Consider the following 22,842-nt stretch of genomic DNA (forward strand, 5'->3'; position numbering starts at 1 on the left):
TTGGCTATCACATTTCAAAAGACATTTTAGTTTAAAATTTTTCTTTTTCAAGTTATATTTTAATAGTTGAAAAACTGTTAAATTAATATGGAAGATATCAAATATAATGTTTGAACGTACCTAAAACATGTGTAACATGTTTCCAAAAAAAAAAGTTATACAAGTCAGTTGGCTAAAACATATTTTCAACTAATCTGTGTCACATATATTTATATTTATCTAATTTTATAACATCTAGTTTCTAAATCATTTTTATATCTTGTTGTAACAACCTTGCTTTAAAAACTAAAATATTAAAAAGGTTTAAGATCTAAATTATCAAAATGCACTTTTACCCATATAAATTATCAACGTTCTCAGTCTGTAAAACCTGATTAGTTGAAGTGTTCTTGATTGCTTCTTCGATTGTCAACAAGAATGCAGGCATCATATACATCAGTGATATTTTTAAGAATGAATTTCACTTAACTACTGTCATACGATTCTAACTGAACAATACATTTATCCACAATGATGATGATGGTGAGGATGATCTTGGTGATAAAAATAAAAATTATCAAAAATTTAACATCACAGTCTGGATGAAGCTGTATCAATTAACAATATATTACATGGTGATGGAAATCCATGTCTCCAGTCCTGGTGACTATCACAGGAATCGGCAGTGTCGCTAACAGTTTCAAACCTTCCCTTAAGGCTGTGTCCTGTATGTTTTGTTGGAGTGAGTTCTACTCCTGCATTTTCTAATGCAGAGTCTTCAGTGGAATGATCTGCATTCAACATCTTTCCAAGGCTGTAAGAAGACTGTTCTTCTTCCAGAAGCCGATCAGTTGGTCTTGCTAAATTCTGCATAATGGAAACATCATCCTGAACTGGTAATTCATAGTCTTGTACCCCGAGAGATTCAGACAGTTCACAAAATGTAGAATTCTGATGCTGAACACAAAATCCATTTTCCTCTAATTCTGTATTTCCTTCAAGACTTCTTTCTGATGATGGAAGAGCAATCTCTCTTTCCCGTAAATTAACAATACTAAGAGGAACTGACTGACAAGACTGTGTTTCAGAATGCTTGCCAGTTAATCCTGCAATACATCTCCTAGGAAGTGTTACTTGACTACTGCCCTGCACAGGATACTGGCCTTGTTGTTCTCGTCCACTTAAAAATGAACTCAGAGTTCTTGGCCAAGAATTCTGTTTCTCAATTTCTGGAGGAGAATCACTTTTGCACCGAGCAAATAAACGGGATGTATGTGATGAAAAACCTTGTCTGGCTGCTAAACGTCTTTCATGGTGTTCATCATCTATGTAACCAATAGAACCATAAGATCCAAAATGATCTTTCACATCAGGTGTTAAAGAACTTATTTCTGTTTCTCTGGTCCTTACATTTAAATTCTTGTCTTCTTCAGTACTAATTATTTCTACAACCACTTTGGGACCAACACCAAATGTAGATGTGCCATTTTGATTTAAGTCAATTTTTTCAAGTTCTGCAGATGATTCTGAAGCAGAACGTTCTAATGTTCTATTAATTTCTTTTCCTTGCTTTTCATCCTGTTCTAAATTTATATTTTTCAGAACAGAAGTAAACGTTGACATATGAGGAAATTTAGCAGATGACAAATCAACTGGTTGTGCACTATAATGAGAAGCTTCCTTGCACTGAGTCCTATTCCAGAAGTTACTGTTAAACACAACAGTAGTTGTAGTATCGCTAACTCCGCTTCCAAGACGTGTTGTAGTTGAGTGACCATTCTGCTTATTACTCGAATTTGAATTTCCTGTCCAAGAGCTACCTGGAGGTGTTACTCCACGATACTTCTTAAGGGTACCTGTTTTGAGAAGTTGTGCCCAAGCAATGCGAGCCTCAGGATACTGGAGACATCGAACAACAAAGATGAGGAATCCTTGAAGTGAGTTAGCAACACAGAATACATACTGGAATATAAGTTTTGCTCTGCCAACTGCAAAGGCTCCAAACACCCAAGTTACTCCCAATAATACCATTACAGTAAATGCTCCTCTCACTTGGGCAGCAGTGACTGTAAATTTCTCTCCTTTTCCTCGTATTGTCCCTGCTTTGCAAGTCATACGAGGAGTAAAAAGAACACGTGTTACCATGATAAAGACAGTCAGATTGATGAGAAGAATAAGGCAAGAAGGTCCCAGGAAAGAAATATAATAAATGTAGGGATTGGCTGGAGACAGCATGCAACTGTAAAAAAAAAAAAGCATAATAAAAATAAATAAAATATGACAACAAAACAGAATACATTAGCAAGTTATACAATTATAGTTTTTTTTATATAATTTCACTAATTCACCTATGTTTATACCTTACAAAGTAAAAGTCTATTAAACTATGACCAGAATGAGCTAGAACGATTGATATCTTAGTTTTAAGTAGGATATTTTAGTTTTAACTTACTGCTCATTGAAAAGAGCAGTAAGTTAAAAAGTTTTAAAAAAATTAAAGTTGAGCAGCTTTTACAAGTAATCTGTAAACTCAACTATACAAATATTATTGAAGAAGAATGAAACAGTTTGAAAACAAGAACCAAACCTTGGCATCTCAGTGGCAAACTCTGAAGAAAACATTGATTGATTCAGCTAGGGAAGCATGTGGTGAAGTTGCCATGGATAAAAAAATAAGAATGCCATAGTGGATACAATTTCAGGTTAAAGAAGCAGTCCTGGAAAAGAAGAAATTATACTGAATGTTCCTAGCAAATAAGTTGGCAGATGCCCTAAAAGAATACAGAGAAAAATGTAAGAGAGTTAAACTATGTGTGAAAGTAGTAATGAGAAGCTAAAATAAATATAGAAAATAAATATCAGGCTGGTAGCAAAATGTTCTAGAGGCTATCAAAAACGCTTAGAAATGGAGGAAAGAATGCCATAAAATGAATCAGAGATGATAAAGGTAACATGAAAACTGAAGATAAGGATATCCTAAAAGTCTGGAGTAATTACTTTGAAAGACTGTTAAATGAAACAAGCAGTGACAGAACTGGAGTAGAAAACTTTCAACAGAAATGCAAAGGGAGTACACATCAGTACTTGAGATAGAAAAAACTGTCAAAATTCTGAAATGCAGAAAGGCAGCTGAAGTAGATGTGAGCAGAAATGTTTCAATATGGAAGCATAAAACTTCTGCAATTGCTTTACTCCATAATTTAGAGGGCTTGGTCAGAAGGTAGAATTTCAGATGATTAGAGTAGAGCTAACCCATTTATAAAATGTTAGGATTATAGAGGAATTTCTCTACTAAGTGCAAGAGGCTGAGAAAAACTGGAAGAAGAACAAGTTGGATTCAGGCAAAACAGAGGTTGTCAGGATCAGAATTTAAATTTATGACAAATAATTGAGAAATCATGAGAGTATGACAAGTATTTAAGTTTTGTAGATCTGGAAAAGGCACACAACAAGGTACCCAGTGAATCTATTCAAAACACTACAGTTATATGGGGTAAATGGAACATTATACAGGGCAATGGTGGTGGTGGTGGTGGTTTTCAGACCCTAGGTGACTTTGTAGGCATTGCCCACAAAGCGTTCTTGGTGAGATTTTTTTTTTACAGGGTAGTTCGCTATTGCTTCCCCCAATCCAAATTTTTATCTGGGCTCGGGACTGGCATATGGGTGGGATATATTCATGACTGTAATCCATGTGTGTTCACAGGCCAGTTTGCCTGTTCTGGAGGATGAAAAACAAGAGTTTCCAGGTGAAAACTCCCCCACCTCCATATGAGACTGGTTAACTCACCTTTCGTTGAAAGAGACCAGATAAAGATTCCTCATGTCACCGACAGGAATTATACACAGGTCTTTCTGACCAAAGGACTTTGTTTATACTGACTGAGCTATGGAGGCTCATACAGGGCAATACATAGTATATATTTAAATTGTAAGTCAGCAGTTAGAATTGAAAGAAATATAGGAAGATGGTTTGATGTAAAATCAGGTGTAAGACAAATATACACATTATCTCCATTCATGGATCACATTAAGAAAGAAAGTAGCATTAAACCTGATATTAGAATTGGAGATATCAAACTTATCTCATTGTTTTACGCAGATGATGTTATTCTCCCAACTATGTCCAGTGCAAGTCTTCAGAATTCTTTAACTAAATTGAATAACAGCTGTAACAATGACATGAAAATTAGCCATAAAAAGACCAAAACTATGAAAGTAGGCAAGAACACAGAAAACTTCAGCTGCATTCTGAATGATGAGCCTATTGAACAAGTAAAATATTTCAGCTATTTTGGCAGTTTTAAGTGAAGTTAAATCTGGAAATAGACAACGGAATAAGCAAAGATGGAGAGCCAGTTGAGTTAATTTATATGGAAGAGAGAAATTAGCTAAAACACTAAACTAGAGGTATACAAGGCAATGTTTAAACCAGTTTTAAGTTATGGATTGGAGAAATGGGTTAGAAATAAAGCACTTGATCAAAGATTAGAGATCACAGATATGAGAGTTCTTAGAAAAATTAGGGATCTGAGCAGGTGGCATCAATGGAAGAATCATATTGTGTGCAGGTCTGGTCTCCTGGTTTCTGCTCTGATTCTGATATACTGGAGAGAGTGCAAGGAGAGTGTTAAAAATGATATCAGGATAGTGGAATACTGATTATGAAGACAAGACAAATTGAGTTGTAAACTGCAGACACTAGCAAACAGGAGAAAGAAGGGTGATATGATTGGGACTTACAAATTTCTGAAAGGTCATACAGGATTTCAATTTATGGAGGGTGGAGAAAGGACAACAGGGCATCCTTGAAACCTAAGAATGAATGTCGCTAGGGTGAGGGCTAGATTTTTCTCTCACAGGGTGGTGCATGACTGGAATGGATTGCCATGGCTAAGATTGGGGGGGGGGGGAGGGTTAGCCATTGGCTAAGAAAGTGTTGAGAATGTGGTTTAGTTCTGTGGTTAGGGCATTGTCATTGGAACAGATAAGTTTAGCCCTGTTGTGTAGTATCTTAATGACTCCATATTGTTGTGGGGGGGGGGATTTTCGGTGAATGTATCTGCCTGTATGGATGGGTTTTGTATAAACTGAGAAAATCAAGCTTAGTCACCCGCCAGCCTGATGGAACCTTGGTTTTCTCAGTTTATAGAAAACCCACCCATATAGACAGATACATTCACCAACAATCCCACCCGCCCCCTCACAACAATATGGAGTCATTAAGACACTGCACAACAGGGCTAAACTTATCTGTTCCAATGACAATGCCCTAACCACAGAACTAAACCACATTCTCAACACTTTCTTAGCCAGTGGCTACACCCCCAAAAAAATCCAAAAAATATTGAAACCAATAAACCACAATCCCCTTTCCCCCCCTTCACAACAAGGATTACTCTAAATCCATCACCATTCCTTATATCCGAGGCACCCCGGAAAAATTACAAAAATCCTAAAAAACATGACTTAACTTCTTGTTACAGACCTTATAAAAAATTGGCATCCCTTATCTGCTCCACTAAAGACCCCCCCCCAAGACCTACCTGGTGTATACCAAGTCCCTTGCAGTTGTAAGCTGTCCTACTTTGGCCAAACAAGCAGGACAGCTAATATCAGAATTTCAGAACACAAAGACTACGTCTGTTTTCACCAATACAACCACTCTGGTCTTGCAGACCATGCGCTGGATACCCGCCATAGAATATGGTGGAAGAAAACCACGATAATACACTGTAGTAAATTCAAATACGAAAGGCTATTCATGGAATAAGCCTCAGCCCTAAGAAACAATCCAAACCTCAACAAATTTGGTTGCATGAGACTTCCCCAAATTTGGGAAACCTACATCAGAAGACCTTCAGCCCAATCAGCCAAGAATACCAACATTGCCCGCTAGGGGGCACCATCAGGACTTTTAGGAGAAAGAATAACTTCCTGCTTCATTCCTCATTTATTGTGTGTTGTGCTTGCGTGTACGTGTCTTGTGTTTAAGTTCCTGTGATAATGGCAACGTGATGTTGCCGAAATATTGGAAGTGTATTAAAATTTATTTTAATGTATGTTCTATTGTATGTTGTCATTTCCTTAAGCTATTTAGTAAGAATGTATAACCAACATCTAAGCCTTTCCATGAGAATTATCTCTTATAGAATAAGTATAGAAAGAGAGTTCGAGCTCTAAGAGTTTTCAGAGATAGAGTCCTATTGAATCTATAAGAGTTTTCAGAGAGTTTGAAAATAAACATTACCTCAATAAATGTTAAAACTAGGCTCAAAAGCGACTTTTCCACATAATGCATTGCAATACACATCCTGAAAGGGGTGGTGTGCAGTGAATGATGAAATATTGCGGCAATTCAATACAAAGTTAAATTGCCTAGTTGTGAACATACCCCAAATGCAAACTTTCATTTACTCATGCTTGGTAAAGGATTAAAGCAATAATTTAACTTCTTGTCAAGGATAATTTATTAAAATGAAGAATGCTGTAAAGAGATGCTGTTTTGCATATAGCCAAAATCTCTCTTGGTGTTCGTGTTTGGAGTGGAAAGAATGTGAAAGCAGACAACTCTCTATAAGGGTCACATACAGAGTTTTTCTGATACTGAAGCCGGCGTTATTTCTGACTTGCTTTCTTTGAAGCAAGTCAAAAATAACAGCTATTTGGAGATGACTGTTTGAGGGTCTTTCATATGAGAATTCGTATGTGAGACAGTACAGTTTTGCTGGAAACAAAGTAGGTGTCATTTCTGACTTGCTTTCTTTAAAACATCATAATTTTTATTTCTACTCAAACTAAGTCCATTGTAAGTTTGCAAATGACGTTTCTTATTTTTGATGTTTTAATGCAAGACGGGATTGTAATTTTGTGGCCGCGATATTTACTCTCTTGTTATTGCAAGACGACTATTGTTCCAGGGACAGTTGGTCACCAGGTGACAAACCTGCCCTTGTTGTTGCAGTAGAGTGGCAGGACAGTTGGCAATTGATTTGCTACAGTGGAGAAGGGAGAATTAAGTTTTTGAGGTCTAATAAAGGCCTAGCTGAAGTCTCTGTAGTGCCAGGCTGTCTTTGCACTTCACCCATGCCTTTTTTTTTTTCAGTCTGTTTCAAACGAGTCAACTCTTTGATGCAGGATGGTAATCTCGGAAGCCCGCGTAAGAATAATACTATTTATTATTATTGCTGAGGCAAATGAATCAACACCAGCTGTTCATTCTGAGGTGTGGTGCAGCAGTGGCCCCTACTCTGTTTCTGTGTTCTGTATTTCTGCAAACATTCTTAAATGTCAGAGGAAATACAACATATTTTCTTTGATGTGGGCTGGTGGGCTAAAAAAAAGAAAAGTATGCTGTGAGTATTTTTATACAGCATATGTAGGGATTAATATAAGACTAATTTATTAATATTTTATCTGTTCATTAATTATGAGCGTTTGTTCATGCTTGGTCAACGATTAAAGAAATAATTTAACTCCTCGTCAAGTATAATTTATTAATCTTTTATCTGTTCTTTAATTGTGAGCTAGTAAAAATATCCTTTTTTTTATTTTTTTGTATTACTAATAGGAAGAAATTTAATTTTAAATACTGGACATCATCTCTGTTGTTATTTGCTGCTGTTGGGTTTTTTAAAAGAAGGAAAGGTAAAATAATATTCCCCTGAATCAAATGGGACTGATATAAAATTACAATGAAGAAGCTGATTTTTATCTTCCATTAAAATTATTTGGATCTTATTCCATTCACAGAGGAAGCTGCCATAATTTGAGCACCCAAGTTGTCAACTTCAGAGTAATCCTATGGCTTTAAAATACCCATGTACGACCAGTTGAAATTTCCAAGAACTATATTTTTGTATTTCTAATGTATAATAACACAGTTCTGAAATTTAGAAGAATCAATGAACGCTCTCTATTCCAGGAGTTTTTGTTCAACAGGAGTTTTACTCATAAAAATAAATAAATAAATAAAATGAACAAATAAACATAAACGTTCAAAGTTGATTTTTCACTTGGTTAGACTATAATAAATTTAGTTTAATCCTTTATCCAAGTGTAAGCAAACAAAGTTTGCACCTGAAAGCATCTTCAGGACTGGGGTAAGGTAGTACAACACTGGGCAACTCGTTGCAAAGGTAGAGCAAGCTAACATCACTCCTATCTCAGTATCTCCCATAATGCAAAACACATCACCTTGCGGATATGTATAATGTTATGCATTAAGGGAAGGGCCACTACCCAGACTAGTTTCGACCTTTATTGAGGTCTCTTCGGTGGGAGCCAGGCCCAAGTGGAGAGAGTTAGGTGGGAATGCAAGAAGAGAGAGAGAGAAGGATTATTATTATTATTATTCAGGCTAAAAGTGGAGTCAAAAGATTCATTGTGGGAAGTCATTCCTAAGAAACGCAAAGTTTATCATACCACTCCTTGAACTGACTGACCGTTCTTGCTCTCATCACTATCAGGCAATGCATTCCACAGTTCGACCACCTTCCATGCAAAGAAACCACTCCTCACCCTCTTGCTCACATCTTCCTTTTGTAACTTCCAAGGATGCCCCCCCCCCCTTGTCACTGCTCCTTCATGCTGTTCCACCAAGCAAAAGAACTCACCAGTATCAATCCTGTAAGTACCTCGCAACAGTTTAAAAGTCTCAGTCATATCGCCTCTCCTTCTTCTATCTACCAAATTCTGCAGTCCATATTCCGCTCAGCTCATCCTCATAACTAACATTGTACAGTCCTGAAACCATCTTTGTTATCTGCCTCTGTACCCTTTCCACGGTAAATTTATCCCCTTCAAATCTTGAGGACCAAATTTGAGAACAAAAGTCTAAGTGTGGTCTGATCAAGGTCTTATACAATTGAATGATAACTCTTATCTCTGCAGGTCGGCATCCTTCTCAGTATTGCAGCGATCCTCTGGGTTACCTTCATCACCTTTGCAATATGTTCCCTGAATTTCAAGTTTCTATCAATCATCACCCACAGACCTCTCGTCTCCCCTACTTCCTCCAGTACAGCTCCTCCAATCGATGTATCTCAAATGTCGAGACTTTACATTTTGCTGCATTAAACTGATACAGATATGCAAATATTCATTTGCTCATCTGTCTAGTTTATTCAAATCCTCTTGAAGGGCTGCCACATCTGCACTATTACCTTCCCAGCTTCACATAATCTGCAAACAACTGAATATCCCCCTGCAATCCATTGAATGATATAAAGGTTAAACAATACAGGTCCCAGTACTGAACCCTGTGGGGCCTCACTTGTAGTCTTCTGCCTCCTTGATATTGCCTCACCATACGCAACTCTCTGATACCTATCAGACAGCCAATCCTGAATCCAGTTGACTAACCCAACATCTAAACCCATGTGCTGCAACTTAAATATCAGGTTATCATGTTGCACCCTGTGAAATGCCTTTTCAAAATCCAAAAAAATGGTAGTATATGCCTTTCTCTCATCAACTGCTCTTATCACTTTATTATAAAAGGCAATCATATTACTAAAGCAAGAGTGCACCTTGACAAATCCACGTTGACTCACAGATAATTTTACCCTCATCTGCCCAACACTGTATATGGTCCCTCACTAATTTCTCCAAGATCAGTAAATACAAACTGGCCTAAAATTAGACACTTCCCTACTACTGCTCTTATTCAATGACACTATCTTACCTTCCTTCCATTCCTTGGGTACCTTTCCCATAGCCAGACTTTCACTGAAAAGCCAGGTCAACAGAGCTATCAGTTCTTTAGCAAAGAGATAAGAGAGAGACATAAGTTACTTAAAGATTTTGATAGGATTGACACAGAGGTTTCAGTACATGACAAGTGGGGAAGAACTAGGAGTCAATGCTGAAAACTAAGCAAGGGTGTGGTTAGCAATGAGGACTGAGCTCTAGATTTTTTGTTAAGAGAGTGGTGAATAAGTGAACTCTCAATATTTCAGCTGATGAGTCTGCAGACTTTGTGAAAGTGCCTGCATAATAATAATAATAGTAGTACAGGAAGAATATGTGTGTAAGTTCAGCTAAAGTATGCACATATGATAATGATACGAATGTCAATAAGCATAGATATGAGTCTGTTGAAGAGAAAGACCTATATGCTTGGGGTTCAGACTTCTTTCTATGTGTGTGTGTTTGTGTATGGATAGGAAAGAAAGAGTTGCCTAAATTGATAAGGACTACAAATGTAAGTATACAAAAAAGCCAGAAAGTAACCTGTTATGTCTATACACACAGATCAGGAAAAAAGAAGTAGAGGTGTGTAAACAGGAAAGAGAGAGAGTGACGAAATGCAGATTGCAGATGTAAGTATACAAAAAAAGTGGGGAGGCAACTTGTTATGTCTATATCAATACCAGGAGCATCAGGAACAAAGAGATTGAGCTCATTGTCTTGGTGAATATATGTTAGCCTAAGATTACTACACTGATTCTGGCTCTCAGAGTCAGTGTAGTAATTGGAATTGAGTGTAAAGGATCAATGTAATAATTGGAATTGAGTGTAAAGGATGGTATTTTTAGGAAGGATACAAAAGATAGGACAGGAGGAGGAGGATAATATTATTGACAGTATTTGAATATAGTTAGAGTACAAACTCATGAAAGCAATAATAGTAATAATTTTACATGTAGCAATGAATTGGAGGCTATCTGGTGTGAAAATGGAGACTAACAGTATGAAACACTTTGTGGAGAGTTGCTACAGTCCTGGTAGTTCAGTTTGAGAATGATAAATAAATCACCAAATTATCCTGCTCGGTACTGAGTAATTATCATGAATGGCATAAATTATCCAAATACTGATTGAGTAGCAGAGAAAGAAGATAAGAATGAAGAAGAATTTATTGATCTGTTACAATACAACTTTCTCAAACGCTAATTCATGACTTATTTTTCATGGTATTAACAACACCATAAACACTTTTATCAACAAAGATGTTTTATTAACGCTTATATTTCTCTGATTTTCAACTCAGCATCATCAGAGCACAACACACATGTAAACACGACAGTGAGTGAGTGAAACAATATAATTGCAAAAGACAAAAAATTTAAAGTCCTATTTTTTGGCACCCTCTAATGAGGAAAAAAAAAAAACAACAGTTATCCAGGAGTTTTTCTTAGGATAACCGTCTCCCAAATTTTTGGCAAATTAATGCAACCATATTTGTTAAGGTTGAGAGAATTCTTCAAAGCCATTGTGTAGTAACGGGCGAGTTTAACGCTTCTTCGAGAACAAATCGCCGCTACTCGTATAGAGCTTAGCAAGCTAAACAGCTCTACAACAAGAACTAATAAACGTGTTAAATCCTGAAATATGGACTGTCCTGCAGCACATCTCCGAAGTTGCAGCAAAAAAAGAATTCACAAAAGTAAAAAGCAAGCACCTAAAGAAATTTGAGCTCCTACAACAGCGCCAACATACGAAGTCCCAACCGCAACTTCGACAAAACCAAGTGGTCATAAACCTATCGTCGGAAACACTCTCTGAAGAAGCCAAGAACGTCCTCAGTCTAGGACATAACTTTGCCGTCATGCCCAAACAAATTCCTAAAGTAGAAATTATGATGAAAGTAGAACGGGGTATCCACGATCTTTCACCAGTAATGGCCAATAACGTGCGACTAGATATAGCAAGTATTATAAACAAGGCTAAGCCTCCAAAAAACAATATGCCACGTAAGCAAATAACTGCCCTAAAAAGTTATATAATAATAAAAATATTATTATTACAAAAGCCGATAAAGGAAATGCAACAGTTATCATGAATAAAGAAGAGTATAACAGAAAAATGCAAGATCTCATATGTGACAGTTCCACATATCAAATTATACATCGAGACCCTACGATGTCTCAAAAGAAAAAAAAAAGTCCAAAAATTACTGAAAAAAGTGACATCATGGCCCAAAGAAATCATCAGGAAAATAAAACCAATTCATGTTAAACCACCCCGTATTTATGGATTACCAAAAATCCACAAAACTAATATTCCCCTACGCCCCATAGTTGATAGCATAGATAGTCCCACATATAAACTGGCCCGGCATTTAGCCAAGTCGCTTGCCCCCCCCCCACATGCAACTCCTCTACTTTTGTAAAAAGTTCAATCCATTTCAAAACACTGGTTAAAAATCTAATCCTAAAAGATTCAGACATAATGGTTAGTTTCGATGTCACCTCCTTATTTACCAATCAGTCTAAATTTCCCCCAGATATTTTTGAATTATTTCAATTTACCATGAATGCAGGTTACTTTACATGGGGGAGGGGGAATTCTACAAACAGCTTAATGGTACTGCTATGGGTTCCTCCCTCTCTCCCCCGTTAGAATTTTTAGATGGAACACTTTGAAAACAAAGTACTTACCACAGCTACATACAAGCCACAAGTGTGGTTATGCTATGTAGATGATGTGTTTGCCATCTGGCCCAATGGACAAGACACTTTGGATGCTTTTGTCACCTACCTAAACAGCCAACACCCCAAAATTCACTTCACAGTAGAAAAAGAATCAAATAACTGTTTACCATTTCTTGACATATTAGTCACCTGTCTTTCAGATGGATCACTATCTTTTTCTATTTACAGAAAGCCTACACACACACACAGGAAGATACCTACATAAACAATCACATCATCATCCAGTCCAACAGTACGGCATTTTAAAAACACTTACACACAGAGCCATTTGTTCTAACGATACAGCTCTGACCACTGAACTCCAATACCTGTGCCATACGTTCTTAGCCAACGGCTACAACCCCTACAAAATAGATAAAATACTACATAGGCCCATTACTCTGCCCTCCCCTAATACACAAGAATACAACATGACCATTTCTATTCCCTATATCAGAGGTACATCGGAAAAGATAGCCAAAGTATTGTTGAAACATGGCCTTCGCACTACTTTCAAACCTTGTGTCAAGCTGGCAACTCTGATCCGCTCGCCTCAGGATAAACTTCACCCTTTAGCACACCCAGGAGTGTATGAAGTTCCGTGTGACTGTGACTTGGCCTATTATGGGCAAACAGGAAGATCAGTGAACATCCGCCTGGAAGAACATGAAAGATACATTTGCTACTATTACTATGGCAGGTCGGGACTGGCAGACCACACTTTAGACACTCCTTCACACAGGATTAGATGGAGGAAAACGAATGTGCTATTTAGGAGTCGTTATAGATCTGAAAGATTATTTTTTGAGTCAGCAATGGCTTTGAAGAATTCTCCCAACCTTAACAAATATGGTTGCATTAATTTGCCAAAAATTTGGGAGACGGTTATCCTAAGAAAAACTCCTGGATAACTGCTGTGTTTTTTTGTTTTTTTTTCTCGTTAGAGGGCGCCAAAAATAGGACTTTAGATCTTTTGTCTTTTGCAATTATATTGTTTCACTCACTCACTGTCACGTTTACATGTGTGTTGTGCTCTGATGATGCTGAGTTGAAAATCAGCAAAATATAAGCATTAATAAAACATCTTTGTTGATAAAAGTGTTTATGGTGGTGTTAATACCGTGAAAAATAAGTCATGAATAACCATCAACACCTAAGCCTATCTGTTAGATCTCAAACATTAAGTAAAAGAAGGAATTCAAGGTGTGTGTCTCTCTCTCTCTCTCTCTCTCTCACACACACACACACACACACACACACACAAAGAAATAGACATTAATGAGACTTGGCTAACAGCAGATGATCTAGTTATAGTGACTGAATGTTATGGATTTAGTATTTTCTAAATCCATCTGCCATCATCAGCAGTAGGACAGATGATAGTTCTTTTGAATCAATTTGCTGTGAGGTTGAGGCCAAAAGGACAAAATATGAAACTGGTTGCTGCTATAGGCCAGATTGTACAATGATATAATATAATGAGTGCAAGTCAAGTAATTATTATTGGGGACTTCAACTTCAGAGACATAGATTGGAAGGAGGAAAGATCACATGGCAAGAAACAGAATTTATACACCTACTGAGAAATGGAGGGAACTTGGGTATACAAGAGTGCTGGATCTCGTTATAGGATCATAAGACTTGTCTGTAACTAGGATAGCTACATTGCCTCCAAGTGGGGAAATGACTATTCCCCACTTGGAGAATAGAATACATAGTGCATGGGAAATAGTCAAGGGGTATCTGGAGGAAGCAATATCTACTAACACTATATACTCAAGGTCAGGAGAGTAAATTGGATAGGAGTTAGATGAATAGTAGATGAATTAAGCATGAACTGAAAACAAAGAAAATGTTGTGAAGAGTATATAAGGAGAAAGGTGACAGCTAACTCATGAACAGTCCAAGACAAGAAAGGTGACCAGCATAGTAAGGAAGGCACAATCAGATTATGAGAAGAGATTAGTTAAACAGGCAAAAGGAAATCCCAAAGAGTTTTTTCATTATGTGGTAATCAGGAGAAAGAATTACTATTAAAGGATAACTTTAATGAGTGCAGAAGGCAGAGAGGTAGTGAAGGCAGACAAAATTATTGAGCAACCGAGTGATCATTTTGCAAGGGTATATCATTCAAATGAAGAGACTGTTATAACAGAGGTGAGATGGACTGATGTGCAAATAGAAGTTGAAGAATTGGAGGTACTTAGTATTTTGCAAAATTTGAATCCAAAAATCTGTGCAGGGAAACTGGTGATGCTTTTGACTAGGCTGTTTAATTTAAGTCTCAGCTCTAGCAAAGTCCCAAATGAGTGGAAAGAGGGCAAAATAATTCCTTCGAATAAAGAAGGATCTAAGTCATTGGTAGCAAATTATAGACCAATTAGTATCTCAAGAGTGGTAATAAAAGTACTGGAAAAGTTGATCAAAAAGAGAATTCTGGAATGGGTGGATAACAATATTATTATTATTATTATTATTATTATTATTATTCAGGCCTCCAAGGAGTCAAAAGACTCATCGAGGGAGGTCCTTCCTAAGACATAAAGTCTGTCAAGACTCATCGAGGGGAGATCCCCCCCTGAGAAACACAAAGTTTATCATACCACTCCTTAAAGTCACTGACCATTCTCGCTCCCACCACTCCATCAGGCAACGCATTCCACGGCTCAACCACCCTCCACACAAAGAAACCACTCCTTACCCTCTTGCTCACAGTTTCCTTTCGTAACTTCCAGGGATGGCCTCTTGTCATCACTCCTTCCCGCTGATCAACCAAGCGAAAGAACTCCCCAGTGTCAACCCTGTAACCACCTCTCAACAGTTTAAAAGTCTCAATCATATCACCTCTCCTTCTTCTATCCGCCAAACTCTGCAGTCCACATTCTCTCAGCCGATCCTCATAACTTTCCTTGTACAGTCCTGAAACCATCTTTGTCATCCGTCTTTGTATCCTTTCCACAATTAATTTATCCCCTTCAAATCCTGGGGACCAAATCTGAGAACAATAGTCCAAGTGTGGTCTGATCAGAGACTTATACAACGGAATGATAACCCTCTTATCTCTGCAGGTCAGTGTCCTTCTCATAATAGCAGCAATCCTCTGTGTTACCTTCACTACCTTTGCAATATGTCGACTAAACTTCAGGTTTATATCAATCATCAACCCCAGATCTCTTGTCTCCCCTACTTCCTCCAGTATAACTCCTCCCATAGAGTATGCAGCATCCCATCGATGTTTCCCGAAACTCAAGACCTTACATTTTGCTGCATTAAACTGACACCCCCATTCATTTGCCCATCTATCTAGCTTATTTAAATCCTCTTGCAAGGCTACCACATCTGCGCTATTACTAATAATCCTTCCCAGCTTCGCATCATCCGCAAACAACTGAATATCCCCCTGCAATCCACTGGCTATGTCATTGATATAAAGGTTAAACAATATAGGTCCTAGTACTGAGCCCTGTGGGACCCCACTTGTAACCCTCTGCCTCCTGGAAACTGCTCCACCATACACAACTCTCTGATACCTATCAGACAGCCAATCCTGAATCCAGTTGACCAATCTGACATCCAGACCCATGTGCTGCAACTTAAATATCAGCTTATCATGTGGCACCCTGTCAAATGCCTTCGCCAAGTCTAAGAAAATTGCAGTATATGCCTTTCCCTCATCTAATGCTCTTGTAACTTTATTATAAAAGGCTAGCATATTGCTAAAACAAGAGCGTCCTTTCACAAATCCATGTTGATTCTCACAGATAACATTACCCTCATCTGCCCAATGCTGTACACGGTCCCTCACTACTTTCTCCAAGATCTTAACAACTACTGATGACACACAGACTGGCCTATAATTAGACACTTCCAGTCTGTTACCACCCTTATGCAATGGCACTATCTTACCTTCCTTCCATTCCCTGGGCACCTTTGCCAAAGCCAGACTTTCATTGAAAAGCCACGTTAAAGGTACTGTCAATTCCCTAGCACATTCTCTCAAAACTCGTGGCGAAATACCATCCAGTCCCACAGCTTTACTGACATCCAGAGTACTCAGTATCTGAAACACACTCTCCTCCTGTACCTCCAGACCTCGTACCAGTCCTATCCCTCTAGCATTAAAACTGACTCCTCTAGGATGAAATACTCCAATAAAGTGTTCATTGAACAATTCCACTATGTCCTCTGCATCAGTCACTCTATTCCCATTTTTATCCCACAATATCATTCTTCCACAGTCATTTCTCCTCCTACTGGCCACATAGCTAAAAAATTCCCTAGGATTTTCTTTGGATCTTAGGGCCAATCTCCTCTCATATTCCAGTTTCGCTTTCCTTACCACACGAGTCACTCTTCTGGCCTGTGTCTTATATTCTTCACCCATCCTCTCTTCACCTGTCTCCTTATATCTCTTCCATAGCCTCTTTTTCGCATGCAGTTCCTGTTTAATGTTGTTTGTCATCCACTTTACTCCAAATTGCGCCCTCTTCTTCACTCGTGGTATACAACTTACCATTGCTGATAACAAATATTCTTTCACAATTTCCCACGCACTGGTGATATCCCGGCCGTCCAATTCCTCCCTCCATGAAACTTCCCGAAGTTGACGTCTAAGACTATTATAATCACCTGCCTTATAATTCCACATAAGTTCCCGTCTCTTTGATACTCCTACATGTCTATTCATTTTCCATGTCAACACCATATGGTCACTCTCTCCAACTGGTGGGAGAGACGTCAACTCAGTTATTATCAACTCTTCTGATGCTATAACCAAATCCAAAATTTTTGAACCTCTTGTTCCCTCTGTTACATGTTGCCTAAGACATTTGTCCCTCAAGAATTCTAGAAATTCCATTCCCCTATTGTTACATGCATGTTCCTCTCTCCAATTTATACTACTGAAGTTAAAATCTCCCATAACAATCATTCTTCTTGCACTTGCCAAACTTAGCTGTCTAAACATCTCCTGGTCCCCATCCTCTGTGCTCCTGGGTCTGTAGCAACACCCCACTAAATATCCTGTCTTGCCTACCTCTAGCTCACACCATACGCTCTCAAAATCATTTGTCTCACTTCCTTCCAAATTCTCCACTCTTAGAGGACATAGGTCATCACTTATCATAAGCAGCACCCCACCACCACGCTTTCCCCTCCTATCCTGACGAAAAATGCTATACCCAGCGACTTCTATTTCTGTTTTTATATCCCCTTCTGTCAACCACGTCTCAGTGATCGCAATAATTTTTGGCCAGGCTGATGCTATCTGCGCCACCAATTCCTCTCCCTTATATATGATACCCTATGAGGGGCTGCATGGTTTTGAGAAGGGTTGGTTATGCCTTAATAACTTACTCACTTTTTATAATAGAGTGATAGCTGAGTTGGATAAATGGAATGGCTACATTATGATAATGCTAGATTCTGCAAAGGTGTTTGACAGGATGCATGTGGAATTCTGTCACACAAACTGCAAAAACAGGGATGGATATGAAACTAGTGACATGGATAAAAGGGTGGCTGATGGGCAGATACCAAAAAATAGTATATGGAGGAGCAGAATCCAGAAGAAGGCAGGTGACTAGTGGTGTGCTGCAGGGCACTGTGCTGGCACTTCAGTTGTTTGCTGATGATGCAAAGTTGGGTAGAGTAATAGTTAATGTGATGTGGAGAGCATGCAGGATGATTTAAATAGACTGAAAGTATAGGCAAAACCCTGAGAGTGTGGTGACTGCAAGGAGTTTGAGTGTGTATAAGACACGGTATGATGAGATGTGTGTGTGTGTGTGTGTGTGTGTGTGTGTGTCATAAAAGGACCTCCCAGATGAGTCTTTGACTCCATGAGGTCTTGGGAAATAATAATAATAATAATGGATGTCAATTTAATATGAAAAAGCATAAAGTTATGCATAAAAATCTCCTATTGGGTGCATTCAAGAGGTGAGTGCCTGTGGAATGCACCCAATGAGGAGATATATTCAGGGTTTGTGGATTGCAAAAGTTGGTTAAAAGGCAAAAATGGGGGATATGGTAGAAATATTTAAGTTACTTAAAGCATTTTATAGAATTCATGCAGGGGAAATGTTTCTGCATTTGGTTAGTCAGGCAAAACAAGAGGTCATCTCTTGAAGTTCGGTAAGAGTGTGGTTAGCAAGGGTGTGAGGACTAGATTTATCAGTTAGAAAGGGGTGAATGAATGGAATGGATTGCCTGAATCAGTTGGGCATGCTTTGTCTGCTAATGTTTCAAAGAAAGGTATCATAGATATTGTGTTGATAGTTTGGATCTGCTACGATGAGTCTTAAAACTGCATAGAGGTGCCCATGCAATAATAATAATAATAATAATAAAATTAAGTCTTGCAATTACTGAAGTCAAGATATGACAACCATTCATGTCGTCCCATGTAACATGTTCCAAGGTATCATGTACAAGATGGCAAAATTGGGGTTCCCATAAATTAACATGAAACTTAACACACATGAAAAAATATGTGTGTGTTAAGTTTCATGTTAATTTACTTGTACTTAGCTGCTTAACTGAAACAGTTAATTACACTTGTGTGCTAAGGACAAACTACATTTTTACCTGTATATGAAAAAATTTTCATGATTATGGCCAAATGTGGACAAATTTATTGCCAGCATACTAATAAATTATTATTATTATTATTATTCAGGCCTCCAAGGAGTCAAAAGACTCTTCGAGGGAGGTCCTTCCTAAGACATAAAGTCTGTCAAGACTCATCGAGGGGAGGTCCCCCCCCCCCGAGAAACACAAAGTTTATCATACCACTCTTTAAACTCACTGACCGTTCTCGCTCCCACCACTCCATCAGGCAATGCATTCCACGGCTCAACCACCTTCCACACAAAGAAACCACTCCTTACCCTCTTGCTCACAGTTTCCTTTCGTAACTTCCAGGGATGGCCTGTTGTCATCACTCCTTCCCGCTGATCAACCAAGCAAAAGAACTCCCCAGTGTCAACCCTGTAACCACCTCTCAACAGTTTAAAAGTCTCAATCATATCACCTCTCCTTCTTCTATCCACCAAACCCTGCAGTCCACATTCTCTCAGCCGATCCTCATAACTATCCTTGTACAGTCCTGAAACCATCTTTGTCATCCGTCTAAATTCCACAGTTAATTTATCCCCTTCAAATCCTGGGGACCAAATCTGAGAACAATAGTCCAAGTGTGGTCTGATCAGAGACTTATACAACGGAATGATAACCCTCTTATCTCTACAGGTCAGTGTCCTTCTCATAATAGCAGCAATCCTCTGTGTTACCTTTGCAATATATCCCCTAAACTTCAGGTTTCTATCAATCATCAACCCCAGATCTCTTGTCTCCCCTACTTCCTCCAGTATAACTCCTCCCATAGAGTATGCAGCATCCCATCGATGTTTCCCAAACCTCAAGACCTTACATTTTGCTGCATTAAACTGACACCCCCATTCATTTGCCCATCTATCTAGCTTATTTAAATCCTCTTGCAGGGCTACCACATCTGCACTATTACTAATAATCCTTCCCAGCTTAGCATCATCTGCAAACAACTTAATATCCCCCTGCAATCCACTGGCTATGTCATTGATACTAGGAAATTTGTATCAATTTCCTAGGAAATTTGTATCAATATAGGTCCTAGTACTGAGCCCTGTGGGACCCCACTTGTAACCCTCTGCCTCCTGGAAACTGCTCCACCATACACAACTCTCTGATACCTATCAGACAGCCAATCCTGAATCCAGTTGACCAATCTGACATCCAGACCCATGTGCTGCAACTTAAATATCAGCTTATCATGTGGCACCCTGTCAAATGCCTTTTCCAAGTCTAAGAAAATTGCAGTATATGCCTTTCCCTCATCTAATGTTCTTGTAACTTTATTATAAAAGGCTAGCATATTGCTAAAACAAGAGCGTCCTTTCACAAATCCATGTTGATTCTCACAGATAACATTACCCTCATCTGCCCAATGCTGTACATGGTCCCTCACTACTTTCTCCAAGATCTTAACAACTACTGATGACACACAGACTGGCCTATAATTAGACACTTCCAGTCTGTTACCACCCTTATGCAATGGCACTATCTTACCTTCCTTCCATTCCCTGGGCACCTTTGTCAAAGCCAGACTTTCATTGAAAAGCCATGTTAAAGGTACTGTCAATTCCCTAGCACATTCTCTCAAAACTCGTGGCGAAATACCATCCAGTCCCACAGCTTTACTGACATCCAGAGTACTCAGTATCTGAAACACACTCTCCTCCTGTACCTCCAGACCTCGTACCAGTCCTATCCCTCTATTACACAAAAAAGTGTTATAAATTTCATACAAATTATATTGCAATATGTTTTTGACAAAATGTTACAAATTTCCTAAGGATGTAGTTAAGGAATTAATGTACAGTGCTTACAGAAAACTATGTAGAGAGAGAGACATTTCAGTATGGAATATGTCCACCCCAAACTGCGATTCAGCTCTCACAACATTGTACCATGCTTAGCACCAAGTGATTCAGGAGTTCTTGAGGCAAACTCACACACTCCTTCAGAACAAGGATAATTCCTTGTTTGTTTTCTGTAGGGAAATTTCATGAAGCAGTGCATCTCAAAACAAACAAGGATAATTCCTTGTTTGTTTTCTGTAGGGAAATTTCATGAAGCAGTGCATCTCCCAAATGTATGTGGTTGAGCTCTGGGGGGAGAGTGCTGGTGACTCAATTCGATTAATATCCTTGGTTGCTAGAAGTATCTCCACTGCTCATGTACAATGTGGTGTGACATTGTCATAGTCTCTTTTAGCAGCACTTGTAGCTTGGTGCATCCATTAAGCATAATGCCTCCCCACACTATGACCTCAGCACCACCACATCTATCCCTTTCAAGAACATTCTCACAATGGTAAGTAGGACCACTTCATGCCATATCAAGTGTTGTCTAGAATCAGAGGAAAGACTAAAATGACTTATCTGTAAAGATGATATTAATCTACTGGGATCAAGTAGATTAATTTTTATGAATACAATACCACTGAAAACATGCTCTACGATGAGCTGTGGATAAAGGGACGCAGGCTACAGGCTTTCTGGTCTATAGGCCTACTTGTCACAGACATCTAACTGCCTTGCCAAGGCAGTTAGATGTCTGCGACAAGTAGGCCTATAGACCAGAGTTTGTTTGGTCTATAGGTTGAGATATCCACATACCTGTGCTTGAATGGAGCTGACCTGCCATGGTGCATCAATTATATTTTACTGTTAAAACCAAAAATCTGTCTTCATGCTTCATGTAGAGTGAGAGTGACCTCTTACTAAACATCTGGAACACATTCCATTGGTTTTAAATGCCTCAGAGCCTGGATATAACGCTATGTGAGATTCCAAACTCTCTGGCAATATTGGTAATTCTGAAGCCTTCTTCAAGCTTTCCAATAATTTTTTCCTTCATGAAATCATCTAGCTGATGTCTTTGAGACATTACAAGACATTCAAGTTCCACTTTATTCCTTTATGAAAAGAGCTTCCTTTAAACACAATTCGCATAGAGCAGCTTTTTGCCTTTTATCCCGTTGAGTACTACCATGTGACCCCCACGAATTCTGTTTCTACTCAAAATCATCAGTTATACAAATTCCCACAAGCTGATTTATATGAATTTGCAGTTATCTTCAGAAATAGTGTTCATCCTTAGGTTTTGGACACCAGTGTATAAATAAGTGCCTCTATAGTGCAATAGGAAGAACAATGGTATGTTGAGCCCTTTGATCGGAAAAGGACCAAGTTCGATTCTCGTCATGATGAAAGGAATCTTTATATGGTTTTTTTAAATTGAAGATCAGTTAACTCATCTCATGCGAAGGTAGCAAAGTTTTTTCTCCTAGAGACTCGGGTTTTTCATCCTGCATACACAAATCGGCCTTGAGAACACATGCAATTTACAGACAAAAAATACTATTGGTGGTGGTGGTGGCACTAGATAGCATTGTTGTAGATGATGATGACAGTGATGGTTCGCTACCATCATCATCTAAGTGGTGGAGACAGAGATCTAGAGTAGGTGTCCTCCCTCTCTCCATAGGTCTTTGGACTTTTTGGAGGTGTCACATTATGGAAATTAATATAGACTAGGATGAAGAGACAGTATCAGGAACCAAAGAGAATGAATTTCTTGAGTTTTTAAGGGATAACTACCTTAAGTAGTACATAAGAGAGGCCCCCACATAGATCGAGGATCTTGAATTTGATTATCTCATCAGAAGATATTGTTGTAAATGAAGTGTTGCATCTTCCTCCAATGGGTGAAAGTATGGTAATCACTTGGCTAGCCATATCATGACTTTTGTGAGAAAAGGTTATATGTGAAACTTTCTAAGGTGAGTGATTATGACAAACTAAGGAGGCAGTTTGCAGCGATGGCATGGAATGGGGAAAATGGA

At 38.5% G+C, this 22,842-nt stretch overlaps 1 protein-coding gene across 1 annotated transcript in view; it reads right to left on the reverse strand.

Annotated features, from left to right (window-relative positions):
• Window positions 1-570: 570 nt before the first annotated feature.
• The window catches only part of LOC150109886 (uncharacterized), a 226,230-nt gene continuing 203,958 nt past the window's right edge, over window positions 571-22,842 (reverse strand). Inside the window, exon 18 of the mRNA XM_090396448.1 lies at window positions 571-2,218. Coding sequence (XP_090252574.1) covers window positions 571-2,218 — 1,648 coding nt within the window. The remainder of the gene's footprint in view (window positions 2,219-22,842) is intronic.

The sequence above is a fragment of the Typopeltis vanoorti genome, chromosome 1 (assembly GCF_054136105.1).
Source record: "Typopeltis vanoorti isolate ZY-2024b chromosome 1, IOZ_Tvanoo_1.0, whole genome shotgun sequence".
In the NCBI taxonomy this organism is placed as follows: Eukaryota; Metazoa; Arthropoda; class Arachnida; order Uropygi; family Thelyphonidae; genus Typopeltis; species Typopeltis vanoorti.